The 22,611-nt window shown below is 32.1% G+C and overlaps 1 protein-coding gene across 14 annotated transcripts in view; it reads left to right on the forward strand.

The window, feature by feature from the left end:
• LOC148617719 (uncharacterized) overlaps nucleotides 1-22,611 on the forward strand; it is a 79,371-nt gene that overhangs the window by 45,774 nt on the left and 10,986 nt on the right. For 7 of the 14 annotated variants that reach the window (XR_015922520.1, XM_088585219.1, XM_088585226.1 and 4 more), the window contains 23 exons: nucleotides 417-437; nucleotides 2,425-2,572; nucleotides 3,011-3,031; nucleotides 4,818-4,948; nucleotides 5,860-6,075; nucleotides 7,348-7,359; nucleotides 8,184-8,201; nucleotides 9,529-9,759; nucleotides 10,142-10,275; nucleotides 10,890-11,086; nucleotides 11,303-11,433; nucleotides 11,759-12,013; nucleotides 12,518-12,689; nucleotides 13,261-13,530; nucleotides 14,263-14,540; nucleotides 15,203-15,334; nucleotides 15,796-15,888; nucleotides 16,400-16,612; nucleotides 17,306-17,537; nucleotides 19,677-19,767; nucleotides 20,635-20,719; nucleotides 21,235-21,396; nucleotides 21,650-21,820. Coding sequence is in view for 13 of the 14 variants with exons in the window: in XM_088585219.1 (XP_088441345.1) it covers nucleotides 417-437; nucleotides 2,425-2,572; nucleotides 3,011-3,031; nucleotides 4,818-4,948; nucleotides 5,860-6,075; nucleotides 7,348-7,359; nucleotides 8,184-8,201; nucleotides 9,529-9,759; nucleotides 10,142-10,275; nucleotides 10,890-11,086; nucleotides 11,303-11,433; nucleotides 11,759-12,013; nucleotides 12,518-12,689; nucleotides 13,261-13,530; nucleotides 14,263-14,540; nucleotides 15,203-15,334; nucleotides 15,796-15,888; nucleotides 16,400-16,612; nucleotides 17,306-17,537; nucleotides 19,677-19,767; nucleotides 20,635-20,719; nucleotides 21,235-21,396; nucleotides 21,650-21,820 (3,414 nt within the window). In the remaining variant the exon portion in view is untranslated. The remainder of the gene's footprint in view (nucleotides 1-416; nucleotides 438-2,424; nucleotides 2,573-3,010; nucleotides 3,032-4,817; nucleotides 4,949-5,859; nucleotides 6,076-7,347; nucleotides 7,360-8,183; nucleotides 8,202-9,528; nucleotides 9,760-10,141; nucleotides 10,276-10,889; nucleotides 11,087-11,302; nucleotides 11,434-11,758; nucleotides 12,014-12,517; nucleotides 12,690-13,260; nucleotides 13,531-14,262; nucleotides 14,541-15,202; nucleotides 15,335-15,795; nucleotides 15,889-16,399; nucleotides 16,613-17,305; nucleotides 17,538-19,676; nucleotides 19,768-20,634; nucleotides 20,720-21,234; nucleotides 21,397-21,649; nucleotides 21,821-22,611) is intronic. The other 7 variants (XM_088585227.1, XM_088585230.1, XM_088585232.1 and 4 more) reach the window with 5 other exon arrangements.

The following is a 22,611-nucleotide window of genomic DNA, read 5'->3' on the forward strand; positions in this document are numbered from 1 at the left end:
AACTCATTATCCAGCACAAATAGTCCTGTCCTGGAAGGGGATAAAATTAGGACAACTTACAATGACATTCCTCCCCAACTGAAAGAGAGGGGGTATGTTAGTATCACCTTGTCTGTCAGTCTGTGCGAATTTTGTTGTAGTTATATTAGCTCCTAATGGATGAATTTATTTCCAATTGGTTGTTTGGCTTTATACAGATAGGGCAATGGACCTTGTATGTAATTTTGGCTGTGTGGGTCCAATTTAAACTTCATATGAGTGGGAGTATACCTATCACAATAATGAATGCAACTTCTTATATCTTTTTGCATGCTGTTTATCAGTAGCAACTCCGTCAAAGCTTTCCCTGTTTGCAGTGATTTCGCTAGTGTAGTCACAATTAATATTTTATGTCGCCATATTTGTTGTGTTTACAGTACCAGGAAGGTTGTCCAGTGGTAGGTTGTTGCACGTAGCACTATAATTACATAGATGTCTTTTGTCTACACTCGTCATTTTCACTTCAGTTCTTCTAAGGATCTTTGATTTACTTGGAATTATGGAATTATTGTTATGATTTTATTATTGTAAAAACCAGTATGTGAAATTTCTAAAAATAAATAGTCACCCTGTTTTAATGATTATTTGTATTTAGCAGTAATGTCTGATTAAGATCTTTTCTCTGTGAAACAAAACCTGTAACCTGTATTTAAAGATTAGCTGTCTTATGTGACAATGATTTTGCTCACCTTGATAAAGTCATTTAAGACTGCTAGGTTTGATTGTGTTAATGTAGAATGATATTTTCCATTTTTTAAAGGTATTTTTTTTAAGTATTACATGTATAGTTTTTTTACATTGCAAAAATATGCAAATGTGAAGTGAGGTAATTGCAATAATAAATGCATGCAATAATTTTGGAAATTTGAGTACTTTATAGGTAGTTTTCTCTCATTTAGTAAAATACATGTGATTATTATTTTATTACACATGCATGCAGAAATAGCTGAAGATTCAGTTATTGTATGGTACATGAATGCCCAAATGTTGCATGCTATAAGTGTATTATCTTAAATTTTTATTTAGTCTATTTTTTTTTAAATTTTTGCATGAAAGACATTTATTGTTTATTGATCCCATACCCAAAATAAAACTGAATTAAAATATTTGCACAAACAATCAAATACTGAAAAAAAACAGACATTTTCAAGAAACTTCACAATGTATGGATGATTTGATAAACAGAAAAAAGTTGTTGAAGAAGCACATACAAAATTAAACCATCTGAACGTGTTCTAAAGATTTACATCTGAAAAATTATTGTTTGTTTACGGCAGTAAATTTTTATAAAAAAAAATCATTGAAGCCATTATGTTAGTGTAAATGTTCAAGAAATTGCAATGTCTTCCCCCATTTTATAACAATTAATTTCAAAAGGTATCTCTTTAAAATTATGCACATAATAAAGGTTGTGCCTGTCTAGATACAATTATATCTTGTGTATACTTAACTGTTCTCCATACAACACAACCCTATGGTCATTCTGTGGTATAACAAATTGTCTATTGTTTCCTTTGTGTTACCTCCCTTGTATGGATTCTCTTAACTGAAAATTATAATATTGAATCTCTCAATATTGAATTGTAATATTAAACAAAGGAACAACACTTTTGAATGACTTCCCTGAGGAAAAAAACAGGGAATGATTCTTATTAATTTGAAGAACTATATCTACTTCACCACTTTTCTCCTGAATTATCTCCCTTCCATAATACTCTTGTAGCATACAATCTAGAAAGTATGGTTTCTTATTACTTTCCTGAAAGAGACTGAAAATTAGACACTACAAGTGTCTTTTATTAAATTACATGCTGTTCTTATACTGTACTGTGAATGGGACTTGTGTAATTTTAGAATATATAAAAAATGTTCAAATTGTTATTTTATAGAGATACATTTCTATGGCTCTAGAGTCTGTTATTTTAGAATTTTGGCATCAATTGAGAAATGACAAATGTTTAATTTCCTCTTTTTTTCATACTTTTATATCAATTTGTCATATTTCATTCCAATGGATCAGTCCTGAAGCTTATACAATGTAATTTTGGGGGGAGTTTGGAGGCAGTTATATGGATGAAATATATTCAGACTTAAATATTGCTATCAAAGTTTAAGGGTACTTTGAAGTGCTGTTTTGATTCTAAAGAGGAAAGGGGGTCATTGTTACGTACAAACTTCCCAGCTTTGGGTCTTCATATTTCAGCATTTTAAGTACCATAAAAAAGACAATATGCTTTTAAAATTAATATTTCATCACCTCAGTGCAATTAATTTGGCTTTAAATCTTTAAATGACTTCAAATGCTTATTGCTTATTGCTTACTGACTTTGATTGAAACATCTTTAAAACCAATCACATAACAGTCTTTTATTTTGTTTATTTCAGATCGGTTTACTGGTGACCGGTGCGAACATGATATCAACGATTGTGACTTTGCCAGTAACTATAACCCATGTAATAATGGGTCTTGTCATGATCTGGTGGGAGGATACACATGTCTGTGTCCATCCTTTTCTGGATTTACTGGGTCCACGTAAGTTTTACTCTGGTCTTTTTTTTTCCCATTCCTTTCTGAATTGACTGGGTCCGTGTTAGTTTTTCACAGGTCTTTCAATGTTAAAAGAGTTAAAATCTTTTCTGAGATTCCACCTTGATTTTACTCATTTCTACACATATTTTGTATTAATGACTATTGATCATAAATTAACTTAAATACAGTTGATATTTTTCCTCTTGAGTTTTATCCCCCCCTTTTTTTTGGTTATATGTATTTGAATTTAGTTTTTTTTTGTATTTTTTAAATAGTTTTTTCCGATCCTAAATGACTGTTTGCTGTTTTGCTGTACTTTACCAGTAATACATGCTTAAAATCATCTAATCTATGCATATTTTCTAATCAGTTTCAGCAAAAATGTAACTCAATATTCCATTTCATAGCCCCCTTTTAACTTGTTATTCCCCAAATCTTTAGTACTTCAGCACCATCAGGAGAGTAAGTATCAACAGATTGTAGTACTAATAAGGGCTTGATCGTGTGTCACAAAATAATTCTTTCAGGAAATTCTGGACTTAGTGATGACAGCTGAGAATGGTTCTATGGTTGTTAAAAAATTAGTTGTGGATGTGAAAAGTAAATTACTGGAAAATGGGTTGAATTCTTATCCTAAAACTAATATATTTAGCTCACCTGGCTCAAAGAATCATGTATGCTATTGCTTTCACTTGGCGTCATTGGTCTTCAACATTGTTGTCTGTAAACTTTTCATCAAACATTTTGTTCTCTGAAGCTATTTGACAGATTTCAATGAAAGTTGGTATGGATGTTTCTTAAGGTATTGAGCACAAATAGTATGTTTGAATTTTTGATCCATTAGAAACATGGCTGCTAGTTCTATTTATAGAACAAAATGGGTAAAGCAACTTATTTCAAGGTATATCTTTTACACTATTGGAGATAGAAAAAATAAATATTACTTATTTCATTTGGCATGTGGAGTTCTACAAAAGTTGTAGGACGATTAATTATTAGTTATTGTCCTTCAATGGTGAAAATGTTTTTTTGCTTTTTTTTTTTTTTTTTTTTTTTTTGCAGTTTTTACCCATATTTTTAAAACCTTAAGATAGAATAAAATTTACAATAGATGAAAGATCTTTACAATAAGACCTACAGAAGTTTCAAAGGATAAAAGTTGTAGTATGATGCTTAGTAAGAGCTATTGCCCTTGGAAGGTGAATAATGAACCAGTTGAGTGATTCAGGCTCCAGTGAGCTCTGCTCTAAAATCTTAATGGTGTCAGTAACTCTTAGTTGTAAATTGGGAGACTTATCACATGTATTAGATTTATTTATTTGATGTTGGAGATTATTTACAAAATCTATGTCATGTTCAAGTAGAATTAAATAATTAAACACAGATATATATATATGTATATACAACATCTCAGAATGTGAAGACTCTATTCACTACACTGCTCCATCGGATCAAATTGATACAGGGAAGATATATAAACGTATAGAAAGGTCTGAAAAATTCCCAACGATGTTAGAACTGTCAAATTTGCGATACAAATTTTTGGTCGTTCCCTCTGCGGGACTCGAACTCGTACTGCTGTGACATCTATGGCAACACTGCCTGCACAAAGTCCAGTGCCCTAGACCACTTGGCCAGCTAGGCTATATAAAAATATAGCTTTCGCTGGCCGGGTCATTCCTCCTTGTAGGATTAATCTAGGGCTGTAACTTAGTACATGATGTACAGTCACTTGTTGCTGCTCCTTATAAATTCAAAGTGTGCAGATAATAATTAATTTGTTTATTTTTCATATACTGCTGATTTTAATGTCACACTTTCGTGTTTTCACTGATTTGGTTTTTTTTTTTTTCACATACTTTTCATCATCACTTAAAGCTTCTTCACTTGTCACATTTAATTAAACAAAAAAAAAACTATAGTTCTGTTAAAATAGTAGTAATAACTGATTTAAATTTTGAAAAAAAAAGATCTAATGTGAGTATAAAAAAATAAGTTTAAAAAAAAAATAATAATATAAACAAAATAAAGGGAAAATAAACAAGTCTATACTTTCTGATCAAGTATGTTTTGTAATCATTTGATTCGTTTATTTTTTTTTTAACTACTTGGATGTTTTCTCTTTTTGTGATCATTCATTTTGATTCTTTACCATATGCTGTGTTGGTCATTCTAAACTTCTATCAAATTTCAAAATCTTTACAGAATAGAAGGCTCTCACATTACAATGAATAATCCATATTTACAGATGTGCTACTCCCAGAAATCCATGTGTAGACTCACCTTGTTCCAATGGACAATGTCAAGCTGCGAATACAATCCGTAGAAAGTGTGTTTGTCCTCCTGGCTATACGGGGGATGCCTGTGAAACCAATATTGGTAAGGCTATCTTTTTTTTTGGAGGTGGTACAGGAATTGTAGTATGTTGGTCCTCCTGGCTATACTGAGGAGGCTTGTTAGACCAGTATAGTGTAAGAGTCATCATGATCATATATTGATGGGAAGGGATGGGGATATGTGGTTTTCCTCTTTTTGTTTGTCTGTCCCCTGGCTATAGGAGATTTCTATGAGACTAATATTGGTGAGGCTATAATAATTGTTTTGGGGTGGGGTGTGGTGGGGATGTGTTTACGCAGTTTAACTCTTTCCAGGTTTAATGTGTAAGTTGTATGTCCTCCTGGTTTTATGTTGATGCTTGTGAGACCAATATTGGTAAGACTGCCATCATGATCATATTTTGGTGGAAGGGGGTGGGGTTTATTGTTTTTTTTACTCTTTCAAAAGACTTATATTGGTAAGACTATCATATTTTCCAGGGGGGAATGAGCTACTCTTCCCATAGTGTTATTAAGTGAAATTTATACTTTTTATAGTAATATGTAAGCATGAAGGAAATGATGCATTCATTTTTTCCTTTCAGATTTATGAAACTTAAAACAGCATCATTTTGGGATAGGATTATAGAACTTTTCTTTTTTTGGGAAGCTTTTTTTTTTTCATTATATAATTGTAAACAACAATTGTACCAATATTCTTTTTTGTATTCTCTCAAATCACACAAGCTCAATTAAGACTTATGTTAGGTGAATAATTCATAATTCAGACCTGTATAGTTTAAAAATATTTTATTTTTCAAAAGAGAAACAGACAGTCTTTTCTAAATACTTGACTGGATACTTTTAAGTTAGTGATGATCTGCTTGTATGGTAAAGTTTTTATTCACATTTAAATTGATCCTTTCTAAGATACTTTTATACCTTCCACTTGTATAGAATTTTTCTTATTTCCAGATGAGTGTGTATCATCACCATGTGTAAACGGTGGAACTTGCATCGATGGAGTGAACAATTTTGTATGTAGCTGTCCATCAGGATATTCTGGAACATTTTGTCATGTGCGAGGATCTTCCAATGTTTGTGCAGGAAAATGTGGATCAGGACAGACATGTGTGGATTATTATCCTGAGTCCAAACCATTCTGCATGTGTCCAGATGGTTACAATGATAGTAAGTTTTGTTTGTTTACATTACATTTACAGAAAAGTCAGCTGTAATTATATTACATTTATAGATAATAAGCTGTTATTACAATTACTTTTTCAGATAGTCAGTTGTAATTACATTACATTACATTTACAGATAGCCAGCTGTAATTACAATTACATTTACAGATAGTCAGCTGTCATTACAATTACTTTTACAAAATGAATTACAACTCTATGTGCTTGAAATATTTCATATCAGAAAGGAATTCTAATGTACGCTGATCAGGTTTTTATTAAAACTGTTCATGGTTTATTCATAATTTTATGCAACTTCTGTGATATATTGTTACAAATTACGGAATTTCAATTATCATTGAAAGAACATTTTCCAAAGCCACCATGCCTGTAATGGAATTATAAAAAATTTGGAACCATATTGATGCACTTTATTGTTTCTAAATTGCAATATTTCTGAGTATAAAGGCAAGAGTTTCAATTGAGATGCTTTTAAAATATGAAAAGTTACTATATTTTCTTACATGATTTGGAATTTTAAGGATAAGCATGAAATATTAATTGATGTTTCATTTGGTATATAATAAAACTGATGTGATTTAGGATATATTTGTTGTTAGAGAACCCATTTTTGTATAGAAGTTGAACCCAGTGTTTCTGTGTCTAGAATATTGATTTAATCTTTCAAATAAATCTCTGACAGTTAGTTAAGGATTGTTTCTAATTTTAGACCAGGTTATGCTAAATAAACTACTTCGAGGTCGTTTATGCTTCATGAACCGTGAAGCAGCTTATGAATAAGTGTAAAAACTCTTTAAATTGGTTATGTGAGCATAACTTGGTCAAAAATTAAAAACTATCTTTATTATAATTTCTAATTAAAGTCAAAATTAGGATTTGTCCCTTCATTGAAGGCTTATTTAGTTAGAAATTACTTGAATTGCGGACTGCACAACCATCAACGTTAATGACATCACAGTTCCAAGTTAGTTTATTTAAAAAAAAAACCTATATTGCTCAGATGAGAAAAACAATCATATTGAATGATACACTGTACATGGTGTTTTAAAAGATATTCTTTAGAGAAATTGGTACTTATTTCATTTAGGAACATAAAAAGAATTAAATTGTCACAGAAATTTGGCCTTACGTTGTTTTTCAGTCACAATGACTTTCTTAATTTATTGGAGTCAGGTTTGATTTCCCACAGCCCTTAGCATGTGTCAATCATTAGTGTTGACCTCTTAACCCTGTATTCAAATTAACCAATTAATTACAGCCTTGATAGCAGGTAAGTTATGAAGTAGCTTGCTTCAGGCATGGTATACTGCAAATCATGGATTATCAGTTCAATGAAACTTCCAAAAACACCAGTCTACACTAGTCTTTTGGTTATCTTTCTCCATTTCTTACTGTTGTTACTAATCACCTGTAGAAGGTTTGGACACAGTTGACAAAGGGTCTGTCTGACTTGGTCAGTCCTACTCTAGCCTATTTACCAAAAAGGTGCATTTGAATTGTCAGTACCAGTGCCTTTAGTAAGATTGGATGCTGACTCCAGTTTCCACTGTCTTTCTTTTTTTTTACTGTGAAAGTTTGAAACATTAATTACTGCACACTTATACACCTTCACCTTGTGTATGTTAAATTTAAGGCTCACTTGACTTGTTGATTGAAAAAGAAGTAATATTATTGAACTGATAATTTATGTAATCCTTGACCTTGTAAATTTTGTCCATTTACTTATTATTAAATCTAATAGCTAGAGAAAACAAAAATGGATGAGTCTGTTTCCATCCAGAGTTTAATATAAGGCTTCAGTCATTATACATTAGCAAGCATTTCCAACATTCTTTGTTAGATGTTTAGTCACCTAAAGCTGTGCTGTCTCAGCAATATTTGTTTTACATCTTTGCCATTCACATTTTGCTGAATAACCAATATTGTCAAAATTATATTCTACTTAAATCTGACTTACAGAATACATTTTGACCTAATTTCATTCTCATTTTTTACTGTAACTTCTGTTTTAATATTATACATGTGATTAATTCTAACAAATGCCTTAATTTTATTCTTCATCAATTTTCATGATTTTCATCACATATTAATTAGGTTCTGCATCAAACTCAGGTATACACAATTATTTGTTTTTGGCTGGGTTAGGGGCTTTGTTTTAACTAACATAGACGGGGGTTCGTGAAGTTCATACTTGTTTATACATTACCAACATCAGATTTTTCTTCAGCCTCAAATGGTTCAATATTTTTGACTTCATATTTCTCTGTTTCAGTTTTTTTAAATCAAAATAGAAAAATTCTCTTGAGTACCAAACTCTTCATCACGTAATTCCAGTTAACTTTCACCACCCTGCGTAACCCCTGCTTCAATGTTCTAACATTGTCTATACTTTATGTTGCCATCTTCCTGAAAATATCCATTGCTGCAGTATTTCAGAATGTAAAAAAAGTACTATTAACATATAAATTTTGACTATTTTCTTGATTCCAAATTAGCATGAAAATAGAAGTACAAAATAAATATACTCTCTTATTTCATTTTCCACACTATTGAACACTAATTTTTGTTTAGATATTGAAAATTAATACCTGGGAATATGGCAGTATGAAAATTAGCAATTGAGAAAGTTGATAAGTTTACATTTTGGTCTATTTAAATTTGTTCTAGAGGTTAATATTATACATTCTTTAATTTATTATGATATGTATAATTTATACATATGCATTATATATTGAACTAATGGAGTGTCTGTTTATCTGTTAAACAGGCGCTCCATTTCTGTTGCTTTTATATTTGAATTTCAGTGCAATACATTGTATTTATAGAACCTTATGATCAAATCTTTTAAACTTTTTAACATTCTGGTCAATTTTGAGAATTATATCACTCATTACATGTACTTTTCAAGAGTTCAGGAACCTTTTTACATAGACTTTTGTGTTACAAAGGTGTCTGTGGTCAACAGACTGGTATATCATTATAGTTTATATACAGATATTGTTGGTTAACTAGTGAAGTTCAATAATATGGAATATTTTTAACTTTAGTTTTGGCTTATTTGGTGCTTAGCTTCAAAATAAAATCTACAGAATGTTATCACTGCCTATATGTTTCATTTAATGCAAACATTTATATCTCATTAACACATTACAATGTAATTAAATTTTCTTTTTAACAGAGAAATTAAAACAAAAGTGTTAAATTAGGGTATAGGTTGAATATACTTTATAAATAACCTTAACATCAGTATATAATCATAAAACTACTGGCATAAAATGTCCATCTTTATCATTTTCCATTGTTTTGTTGCCTTCATATATCTGCATTTGTCATATTCTTGTCCCATGCACTTACATATTACATATATATATATATGTATATATACATACAGTAATTATTACAATATAAATTTTATTTGAGTTGACCTTTGTCATTTTAGATGGAGGAAGTTGTCAGGTAGTGAATTTTTGTGACTCCACAAGCTGTCTTCATGGTGGAACCTGTATATCATCCTATGGTGGATACATCTGTAGGTGTCCGGCTGGATACTCCGGACCTAGCTGTCAGTTCATAGTCAATAACTGTGCCAATGACCCTTGTCTCAACCAAGGTGTCTGTATCAATGATGTCAACACATACCAGTGTACCTGTCCTCTCACTGGAACTGGAGGTAATGTTTTTCTTAGTGGATATCAAAACTCTATTGAACAATTTGCTAAAGAATAGAAATTCACAAAAATGTATTGTTGAAGTATTTTTGGTACTTATTACATGCCTTGTAAATTGTAAATACTTTAAAAATTGCAGTATATAGTTATAAACTGGTTAATTATCCAAATAAGGTAAAATGAAATATCTTCCAAAAAATAATATTTCTCTTTCCTATTCTTGTATAGCTTTCATGTATTGTGTAAACCCTTAGTGAAAAATTATATTGCTTAAATTAAATTATTAAATTGACCTAAACATAACTCACACAGGAGTAAGTTACAGTACTTGATTGTTAATTCATTTTAATCATGACTAAGACATGTATTGCTTATTTTCCACAGGAAGTATATGCATTGACAACAAAGACAACTGTAACCCTTATCCTTGTGATATAGCCAATACCATACAATGTTATGATAGAATTAATGATTACTACTGTCAGTGTAAACCTGGATTCAGGGGAAAGAACTGCTCAGTAAGTACTGCCACTGCTCTTCTCTCCCCTATCCATGTGATATAGCCAATACCATACTATGTTATGATAGAATTAATGATTACTACTGCCAGTGTAAACCTGGATTCAGGGGAAAGAACTGCTCAGTAAGTACTGCCACTGCTCTTCTCTCCCCTATCCATGTGATATAGCCAATACCATACTATGTTATGATAGAATTAATGATTACTACTGTCAGTGTAAACCTGGATTCAGAAGTAAGTGCTGCCTCTGGATAATAAGTTTTTACATACTTTTCTTACAACAGAATCTTTTTAGGAGCAGTATATCTATATTTTTATTTATATATAGAAAACTCAAAATATCAAGTCATATTTGTCTCAAAGTTATATAGCTTAATTTTGATACGTTTTCTAAAAGGAGAAAGGTCGGTAAGGACCCCTTTTGGCTACGTAAATTGGGCATTTTTTAAAATTTGATTAAAGCTAATTTCTAGGTAGTAGTAGTATAGTAAAATGTCTTCATGTAGACTTCGAATTTGGGGCCAAATTTTGCCCTTACTGAACCAACTTCTTTGGTCAATTACACAGCTCTTTTGTACATTGCAATCATGCTAAGTCTTTCTTTGTAAACAGGTTGGAGCCATTGATTGCCAAAGCTTCCCTTGCTTGCATGGCTCGACATGTGTAATAACATCTGCAGGGTACCAGTGTAACTGTGCTACTGGTTGGTATGGTAACAACTGCCAGAACAGGGTAGATAACTGCGACCCTGTCTCTCCATGTAAGAATGGAGCTCAGTGCTATAATACTGTACAAGGTTACCAGTGTGTGTAAGTATTTCAGATTTTTTTTTAGTAAACTTTATTAGTCATTCTGTCATAATGTCACTAAAAGTAGTTTTACAACTAGATATAGATATCTTAATTGACTGAGGATATTTATTTTTATATTATAGTGTTTACTCTATATTGATTTAAAATGTACGAATGAATAGTATTTATGTATTCACCTTAAGGCTAAAAGTAAATTTTAAAATGATTTTGTAGATGTCCTCCTGGTTACCGTGGAGATACCTGTCAGATAGATTATAACTTATGTAACATCACCAAACCCTGTGTAGGACCTAACAGTACCTGTTCCCTGACTAATGGACAACCATCATGTGATTGTGCTTCTGGTATGTAATACATTCTACATTCTTAAAAACTGTTACGTTCTACAGCTTAGAAAGGCTATATCAATTTTATTTGTTGTTTATTTTCACCAAATTAGTACATTATCAGACTTCTATCATGTTATACATCTGTTGACAAAATCTGTAAAAATGATACTTTCATGCCCTCTTAAATGTCAAGTACTACATCAGTGTGGCTATAGACATAGTTTGTTGTTTTTTTAATTCATACAAGTGATGTGGTTTGGACTTATGATCATGGTATGTTTTAAGAGCTTTCTAATGCTATGATCTTATTTTTCTATTTTTCTAATGCACTTTTTAACAGGTTACCAAGGAGACACCTGTAATCAGAAGACAATTACCTGTACCCTTTCTACCTGTAAAAATGGAGGCACCTGTGTGGAATCAGCAGGTTCAGTTACCTGTACCTGTGTACCTGGGTTTGCTGGTACAGATTGTGGAACAAATATTGATGAGTGTGCCAGTAATCCATGCCCATCAGCTGGGAGATGTATTGATGGCATTAATAGTTATACGTGCCAATGTAATGATGGTAAAATTGGCCCCAGCTGTGATAAGGGTGAGGATTTATTGGAGTAAAAATGTAATACATACCAGGGTTTGGGAATAGACCTGAGTGTCAACACAGCAACCCAGTCTCTAGTAGGACATACTCTGACCAAGTTTGTCTGTCAGGTATCCTGAAGGCTGGGCTATGCCACTGGCATCCATTGGTTTATATATGTCTACTGACAAAACATGCATATACTAACAGAAGGATAGTCAAGACCATAAAACCCCAGCAACTAAAACACACCTGCTCAATAACTGGGTATAAATAATATTAACTATTAAGGAGTTATGACTCTTTATTTGAATGCAGGGGTATCTGTGACCACAAGAATTCCTATTGTTAAGATATATCAATGTATAGATGCATTTATAAAAGAAGTCTTTATAGTTTTATTCTCACTTATATTTTTTCTGTGTCTGTGTATCTGTGTGTTAGTTTGTCATTGCCCATTTGAACACAAAAGAAGCTATGCCTGTAACTGATTAAACATTCAGCTGTTTGTTTTTTCAGATCTGAGTTATAACTTTGACATTATAGTAGAACCGGGATTGATGTGTGGAGATATTGAGGGGATTTCTGAAGTGTCTGTGTTTCGTCTTGCTACAACTAAGTTATCTGTAGCTCTATGGGCCAGATTTACAACAACCAGTCGTAAAGTTATCATGTCTTTGTATGCTACAGAGTAAGTTACATTTATAAATATCTTGTATCTGTCCAGTCTGACTTGAAATTTTTTAGACTAAGGTCGAGATTTAGCACAATAAGCACTATTTTTATCATCACCGAGCACATAGGTGGTACATGTATATTACAATTCCATTGTCTGCCATTCTGGTTGTCTGCCATTCTGACTGTCTGAATTTTGTTACAATTATTTCACCTTCTTATGGATGGATGGAATTCAAATTTGGTATTTGGCTTTGTGTAGTTGGTCAATACATTTTAAGTGATTTTATTTGCTGTCGGACATCTACTTCCTGTAGAGTGGGGATTATGTAGCACAACAATGCAGGCAACTTCATATATTTACTTGTACAGCAAAATAATTCCTTATATTCTTTTTGATAAGTTTGGTCTGTAATATCTATAAAGTTTAACAGTCAAATAAAATTGATGAAAATTTTGTGAAAATCACCATGAATTTACACTTGTATTAGTGCTTAAATAATTGCCATTGGATTAATGCCAACTTGATTAAGATTTCATTTGATGAAAAGCATTTTGAGTTGACATAGAAATATTTTAAACTTTAGGTCAGTAACAGCTAATCCAGAGAAGATCTTAGAAGTAAATACTGACAGAGTAACAGGAAGTATTAACAGCAATTCCTTCAACCTACCATTCCGAACAGGAAACAATGCTAAAAATATCAATGATGGATTGTGGCATCACATTGTCGTGACCTGGAACGCCCTGAATGCTGAGAACCAGCCGATAAACATTGGCCGTGTCTTCCTATATGTTGACAATACACTTATACAACAGCAGGATAATGTTGCCACCAGCTTATCTCTTCCAGCTTTGTAAGTAGAATTATCTGTTTATATGAGTTCTTTTTTTCATTTCAATAGTTTAGATATTCTTTGAAAATATGAATTGGTAGGTATCAGATTTGTGGTTTGTCAATTTGTCGATATGTGGATTTTAGTACAAGTATTCAGCCTCTAAGTTTTAAAGAGAAATTTATAATTTTGTTGGGTAGAGGTACAAATTAGTGGTCATCCAAGAACTGGGTCCCTCGACTTTGGACTTTTGAAATTTCATTACCTAGTTCCTGGACCTTCAATCACAGGTTATGGAGGTCTTTTGGTTTTCCTTAAGGAGTTAAACCTAGGGTAAAGGACATAACTCATGAAATCAGTAATATATTTGTATTATATTCAATTTCACCAAAGCCTCTCAAGCTTTCATTTGAAGCAGGATAAAATGAATCCAAGTTAATTAGATGCTTACATAAGATTGATGTAAAATGCCAAATACAAATGTTTGAATGATTTGTGTCCCTTACTCTAGGTCTACCTTCTTCAGTGGACCATTGATTTCAAACTTGGAAATGTCCTTGACCTTCAGGAACCCTTTTGAGTGATATATACATGTAGTTAACTATTGTGGTAAGTTGGTAACATATAAATTAAGAAATCTTTTTTCAATACTCCTGTGGTGGTGGTATTAAGAATTGAAGTTTGATTTCTTCAAATCTTTAACTGAATTACTTACAGATAAAATGCCACTGTATTTTTCTTTAATCACTGTAGTGGCTACCTTGTGGTTGGAGGAACTTATAATGCTGCCACCAAGACAGTATCCACTGCCAATGGAATTACTGGTAAAATATCTCGGCTTATTATTGCCAAGGAAGAATTCTCCTATACCAGTGTAATCAACAGTTTATACAATAATGTCAACTATTTACCAACTAGTAACATTATCAACACTCCTATAACATATCTTATCGAGAGAGGACCAATGTTGATTGATTACCAAAGCGAGTTATCATCAGGAATCTGTAGGACCTCAGCTAATTGTAATCTTGGTAAGTTTATCATGTTTATAATGAATCAACTCTGGTAAAATTTGGTCATAATCAAAATTTTAGTAAATTGAAATACCTATGTAGAACAATAGAGTTTTGAAATTCCGGATTTACTCTACTGCCATTATCATTCTCGACAGTGGACTTATCATGTAGTAGTAAGTCTATAGTTTACTTCATACCTGCATTACAAAATATTTATCCTTGGAGGTTACTAATTAATTGAAAGAAAACAGTTGAAAAGCATTAAAATGAAGCTATTTTATTTAATTTTTTACTTTTGGTTGAGTAACAGTGGAGGAAAAAGGTGTTGTCACTGCCAAGGGAGGAGGCATTGAAATTAAGATATGAGGATAATGCTGTATATACTCCAGTATAAGTTGATCTGCCTGTAAATCAGACCCCTTTTTCAGTCCAAAATTTCTGACGCCTTGACCCACTTATTTGTCAGACTGAATTCTGTCAACTGAATTTCTAATATTCCCCTTTTTACAATGAATCTGTTTGTTTAGATAATTGTTGAAATAAATAGTTACAAACCTGAATTGTTTTTATAGTAATATTAAATAAACTAGCCATAAGAGTTCCCAAGTTTAAATATGGAATACACCCAGTATTGTTATCTCTGCACAATATTCCCAATGAGATTGTTTCCATTCCAGCATCCAGCTTCCCTTCAACAACCTGTCCCATTGACCAGTTTGAGATATCTACCAATAGAGTCAGTAACCCTAACTTTACGGAGGCCTCATTCAGTGGGGCATCATCTGTACGCTACAATAGAAGGTCAGGAGGTATGTCATCATATTTATTTTCCTACATCACAGATGAAATCAAATGTCATCTTTTCTGCAAAAAACTTGTTCAAGTTGTTAAATAACTCCAATGGTTTTTCCTTAACTAAGGTGTCAGTGAAGGGTAATGTGCTTTCAACCCTTTACAAAAATTAAAAAAAATTAGCAAATGGATTTTGCAAGTAAAAGAGTCTACTTTGGGCAAGAACAAAAAGCGTCATATAATATGTATTGTGTTTCAGTTCAGGCTTTGTTTTCAATTTATGCCCAAACTCTAAACTATATTTAACAATATTAGGTAAATTTTTAGGATAAAATTTTTAGATGCTTTAATGAAAGGCTCTATTTATAAATTAATCAAAACTTACATTACTTATTTTAAATTGCATTTGATAAAACATAACTAAAATTAATCGCTGATATAAGATGATTAAGATATATCTTGATGTTACTATTTTTAGATACAATAACATGGAATGTGTATGGTGTATCCTCTGTGGCCTACAATTCTGATAACAATGCTGCTGTGTGTGTTTTTAGGTTCTACAACAAACGTAAGTATTGACAGACATCTGGTAACTAAGTTATAATGCAGGAGTTCAAATAAGTGCTAGTCCAAGGTCCCAGACCCTCAATTTCTGATGCAGGACCATTGAAATTACATTTTCCTAGGTTCTGGACCTAAAACTTTACATTTACTTATATTTGGAATGTTTTGCCCTCTTCTGGCTAATTTTCCTTTAGGATGCAAGAAGGTCCTGGGCCTTTAACTCTTGAAAGTGTATTTAAATACCTGAAATGCCAGTTGTGGACATGTGGGCATTATTGTTTCAATAAAACAAAAAAAGTCCTTGTTACTTTTTGGCATTGTAATGAACTTCCAATTTAGATGTCAATTGATTTATAAAAATGTACTCAATGCATGTTAAATTTGCTCTAAAATAATCTTGTTTTTTACCAGAATAAAAAAAACAACTTTTATTTCTTTGACATCTTTGCTCATTTAAATAATCTAGCTAACACTAATGTTGAAACTGTCATGAAATTGGTCAATCTTATTTCCAGGAGAATCATGTGCAACAGTTTCCCCAGGAACACCAACTAATGGAATAGAGACATGTTCCAACCCAAGTCCTAACACAGAGAGATGTACTATACAGTGTAACCAAGTTGATAATCAGCCATCTCAGGCAGGACCGTACTACTATACTTGTAGTAAATATGGAATGTATGATCAGGCAGAGAGATTAGAACCTTTTGCTTACCCTGCTTGTGCTGGTATGTTGTGTACAGTGGTATATTATTTTCAATGGTAGATGCAGAATTGAATAGAGACGTACTGGGTGCAAAAATAATATTGTTTGCATTTTTTACAAGTTATACCACCAAAAATGATCTTGCATCCATTAATTTTATTTACCCCCTTTTAACCAGAATTCCAACAGAACTTGGTCTCAAGAATTGTCTTAATTATAGTGTAACACATCCAACTTTTGGAAATTAAAAGTTTATAGTACTTTGATCAGAAAATGGCTGGACTGAATGTCTCCAAGTGGCTTGCAAAAATCCTGGCCAAATGACTAGCATTGCATGTGTTTATTCATATAGTGCAGATCAGTAGAACTTTGTTCTGTCTAAAAGACAAGAAATTTCTTCTATTGAACCAAAGGTCCAGTAAAGAATTTACAGTTTCCCATATACCAGAGCTCAAATGTAAATATTGTTCTTCAAGTCATATTAATGCAAGAGGACTCTTTAATTGGAAATAAACATCAGTGCAAAACTATGCTTAGATTTCACTCTGGGCCGCAGAGGAAAACTGTTGGAAAAAGTGGGACAGTGCTGGTAGAATGAGACTGGCACAGTTGATTTGTTTTAACCATTCATGTATCTTTAATGCCTTTGATATTATATGGTTATATGTCTGATAATCATACATCAAGTGACTGACCATTTTTTGTTTTCTTTTAGCTGCTATTAGCAAAACTTTAAATGTCCAGCTGAAGATGAAATTTAAACTGACAACTTCCTGTGCATCGTCTGTTCCATCAATACAGGCAGAAATACGTAGCAAATTTAATGTAGTAAATTCCTTGTGGCAACGTCAGCTCTGTAGAGCAGCTAACTGTGACAGTGTCCCTGTGTCTGTTAACTGTAACTCCATTACAGATGCTAATGTGGAGGTCCTGTTTAATACCGTTCCGTAAGTTTTACTTCTGTATAATGTGAATGAATGTTTATTTGGATGTATTGGTGTATTGGTACAATTTGTATATATATAAATAGAAAAGGGAATGGATATGTTGAAACACTACACATACACCAATGTTTAACCTATTACGAAATAGTAAATACTTTCAGAGATCACCAAAAGTTCTTCAACAAGTGTACAGATACATTTAAGAAAGCTCTGAAAACTCCTGACAACAAAGTAATGAAATCCATGGTAACAGAACAATGACAATTAAATCTAAATAAAACTAAAATGTTGTACAAGGAAATGTTAATGACATATACATGTACTGCCTGACTGGCACATGAAATCTTAGGTAGGGTTAAACTTGTTTTATATGTCCTTAATCATCCTCCTATTAAGGTAAAAATAAAGTGAAACATCAAGTAAACAAACACACCATAACATTAACTTAATAATACATATCAGTGAAATACCGTCACTTTAATTCATGGATACCAATTTTCATGGATCCAAGAAGAAACACAAGTTCATGGATTCTTGTTTTCGTGGTTTTGAAGTTTTCAGTACAGTCGACTCCACTTAATCGCATATCGCTTTATTGCATATTTCGGTTATTAGCATAATTTTCTCCTGCACAAAACCATTTCCTATTGTTCTATTAGGGAAAAAATCGCTTATTTGCATAGGCCTTGGAGGTGCATTTCAGTTTATTGCATAGAGAATTTTGCCTCGTCCAGGTAAAGACAGGTTTTCCCAAATTCTATTTTAAGCCTTCGGGTCATAAATATGTCAATCATATTTATTGTTGTAAAAACTAGATTATCATCAATCAGGAGGTGTTAATAATGGATTAAAAAAATCATGGACATAAAAGACAATATAAATGATTTCTAATTACATTAAAATAAACAAGCACCTAGGTGAACAATGACTTCTGACGACATGCCTAACATCACCTTATGATGCGGCTTGAGGTTCGGCTTGGGTATTTTTTGTCCCTATTTAAATTCTTCCGACTACAAATGATTATCAATGTAAATTTAATTTTCTTTAATGAGCTGAACAGTTTTGAGTGAGCTTGGGTTACTAGGCATAAATATTATACGAAAATTAAAAGTCATTCATTCAGTACAATGTCTAATGAAATTCAACTACCCTAAGGTGCCCCATATTATCCACACTTCATAGGAATATATCGAGGTCAATGACGCGTATAATACACAACTATCAGTGTACAATGAACAGAGGAATAAAAACACACAGACCATTTCAAAAGCCCACAAACTGCAAACATTGATGAATATTACACTGAATCCTGGCTGAAATATGAAATATGGGATTTGCTTTCGTAGAAAGGTCAGGAAATTACTTGACTATTTATAGATGAGAAACACATGGTTTTACTTATAAATACACACAACATAAAGAAGGTCAACAAACAAGACAAACACAATATATATTATTATTTATTGATAAAAGAACAATACAATGAGAAGGTCTATAACAATTAAATACCAGATCAGAAATGTTGAACAGTGATATCCCTGGTTGATCCACAGTATCGTCGTCTTACCTGAACTCTCACTTCCGGTAAAATCGTAATTTCGGTTATAAGAATAGCCCGGTTATTTGCATAATTTTTACTGGCAAATAGGCTATGCAATTAAGCAGAATCCACTGTATAAACATCAAGTGGAATTTACTATTTGTTGGGAACCAAATTTCATGGTTTGACCTACCCACAAAAACCATGAAAATTGGTACCCCACAAACAATAGTACTTTCACAGTACCTTAATATAAGCCATGTAGACAAGTATTAATCACTTTTCTGGTAGACACTCTATGACAGCTTTTTGGATGATTTACATTTACAAATATATATAGATTTCTATGCAAAGTCAAATGATGTGATTTATTATTTTAACTTTCAGTTTGATGGAAAGTTTGGACATTATAAGTGAGCAATGGCTTACAGTTGATATTATTTTTTCTCCATTGAAATCATTCTAGTATGATATTTCTCTTAAAATTTGGTATTAATTGAAAAAAAAAATACTACAATTCTACAGGTGAAAGACATCAACTGACATCTTTACTGTTGACATTTTTTCTCCATTGTAATTTATTGAATTTACATTTACAGTGATCCAATGATAAATACCCAGTCAGTGAGCAGGACACCACGGGATGTGATTGCTATTAATGTAGCAGATAACAATGCTCTAGAACTTACTGTAAGTTGATAACAATGCTCTGGAACTTACTGTAAGTTGATAACAATGCTCTGGAACTTACTGTGAGAGAATAATAATCCTCTGGAACTTACTGTGAGATGATAACAATCCTCTAAAACATAATGTGAATTGATAAGAATACTGTAAGTTGAGAACAATGTCAAAAAACTAACTGTAAGTTGAGAACAATGTCAAAAAACTAACTGTAAGTTGATAACAATTCTCTGGAACTAACTGTAAGTTGATAACAATTCTCTGGAACTAACTGTAAGTTGATAACAATTCTCTGGAACTTACTGTGAGTGATAACAATCCTCTAAAACATAATGTGAATTAATATCAGTGGCCTACAGCCTACTGGAAGTTGATAATAATACCCTATAACTTATTGTGAGTCATTGACAGTACCCTATGATATACTGTTGGTCAATACCTTATGACTTATTGTAAGTCAATGGCAATTTGAACTTATGGTAATAAAAATACAATGCCTATAACCTACTGTAAGTCAATAACAGTGCCTTAAAACTTAATGTAAGTATATAATGTAAAGGAATATTTATGTTTTTTTATCTTTGACTGTTTTTTGGGCTTGTTATTTGCTGGCAAGGATTTTTATTTCTTCTCCCTTAATCTATAAAACTGTAATTCGAAGTCTTTCTGGTAAAAGTATTCATTGAAAAATGAAACTAATGTTATCTGTGATGCAGGCAAGCACTGTACTTAACAATTTAAAGTTGAAGGTAAATTGATTTGAATATTCCAGAACTGTACATGGACCACTATATTCTATCATATAGAGTTTCATCAATGATAAATAATTAAAATATCTTTCTGAGACGAAAATGTACTGTATATTTTTTTCAGAATGCATCACCAGAGAAAACATCCATGGAAATTGTAGTGGTACCTCATTGCGTAGAAGGGCAACAGATTGTAGGAAACTATTGTGGTTAGTTTTTAATTCCATGGAACAAGAAAAACCTTTCTCATATAACCCTTCTATGATATACAGTGAAATCACTCAGGATTTTAAAAGATACAGTAAACACTCATAGATCCATTATTATATACTTTGTAACCCTAACCCATATTTGATTGAAACATGTCAGATCCAATTATATTTGAAGTTATATTAAGTTGTATTTTTTTTATTGATTGAACCTATGTTAACCAATCTTGGTTGGTTTCTTCGTAATGGCTGCATCTTATTTGTAATACGTGTTTCAAACAAACTTCCTTCTTTCTAATCAATGTTTTCATCTGGATATTTTTTTTAATTATTTTGTGAAGCTTGAGACGTAATGAAATAATTAATTTTGATAATTAGTGTTGTTTAAAATATTAAGTTATTGACATATTTTATTTGAGAACCAGTTTATATTTCATATTTGAAATTATATAATTTATGTTTTTTTGTTTTTTGTTTTTGATTAAAGGATTATCTTTGTTGCTTCTATTTTTTAGTTTCTTGTGCACCAGGCAGTTACTATGACAGTGGCACTGCAAAATGTGCCTTGTGTCCTAAGGGTCAATTCCAGAGTTCAACAGGTCAAAGTTCATGTGTCAGCTGTCCATCAGGGCAGACAACTTACAATACTGGAACCCAGTCATCAAGTAACTGCTTTGGTAAGGCTCTGTGTTAAATACTATGATGTACCAGTGATAGTAATTTCAAATTGCTCTTAAACCTATTGAAGGTCAGAAATTTTCAAGCATTTTATTATACCCCCACTCAACGAGTATATTGGAATCACAATGTCCATCAGTACATCCAAACTGCAGACATTTTTCATCTTAGTGGGGTTGTCACGTTGATATATTTACTACCAGTATATCCATTCTCGTTATGTATTTACCATTAGATTTGTTTCTTCTGTAGAAAGTTGTAGTGTTGGGATGTATTTCTCCCTTACTCCTGTTGGCACTGGGAACTGTGAATTCTGTCCTGTTGGATTCTACCAACCTGCTCAAGGATCTTTCCATTGTGTACCTTGCAGTGTCACCTTAACAACAGCCAACCTTGGTTCAACTGCAGAGTCATTTTGTGGTGGTAAGTTTATGTACCACATTCAAATAATCTGAAAAAAAAATATCTATATATGTCTCTCCATCTGTCAATATTAATTTTCCATTAGGAGACTATACATACATTTATATGAGTTTATAGGAACATCAGTGACTACCCATCTGTCTGTACTGAATTCCCATCATAAGACCATTAACAATAGACTCTAGTCTCTTTGTTAAATATTTTCTTTTCATTTATTATTTCTCATAATAAATGTCATTACTATTAATGATTCAATCTATCCATCTGTGGTTCAGCAGATGGTTAGTGAATAGTTAACAGGCTGCATTGATAATTTGGAATAAAGGAACTTAATTAATCTGTCTGTTTGTCTGTATGTATGAAATTTTCCTCATTAGATCCAAATACAAGTAAGGCATCAGGACAAACTCATTCTAGCTACCCAACTGTTGATCTTACTCTTGACTCTTAACATATTTTTTTGTAGAAAAAGGCTGATTACATTAATTTGCTTATTTTGTGCTTCCTTTAACATAAACAAATGTGTAAAGAGGACCAAAAAATACTTCCTTTCAACAAAAGTTTTTCTGTAGAAACTGAGTTTTGTAAAGCTTTTGTCTTCAATTCCTATGATGGAATTCTAAGTTTGTAAATATTTGATTTCAGTTTGTGTAGAAATGATTTTAAAGGAATTGCAAAACATGATTACTGTACTGTAAATGTACTAATTTTCTCAGATTCTGTCAAGTGAACATATTCGCCGGTATCAATTTTCACGGTATCAAAAAATGATAAGTGTTATATAGTGTTAA

The sequence above is a fragment of the Perna viridis genome, chromosome 5 (assembly GCF_037379345.1).
Source record: "Perna viridis isolate PV_CMFRI_1.1 ecotype Kerala chromosome 5, ASM3737934v1, whole genome shotgun sequence".
NCBI classification, from domain to species: domain Eukaryota; kingdom Metazoa; phylum Mollusca; class Bivalvia; order Mytilida; family Mytilidae; genus Perna; species Perna viridis.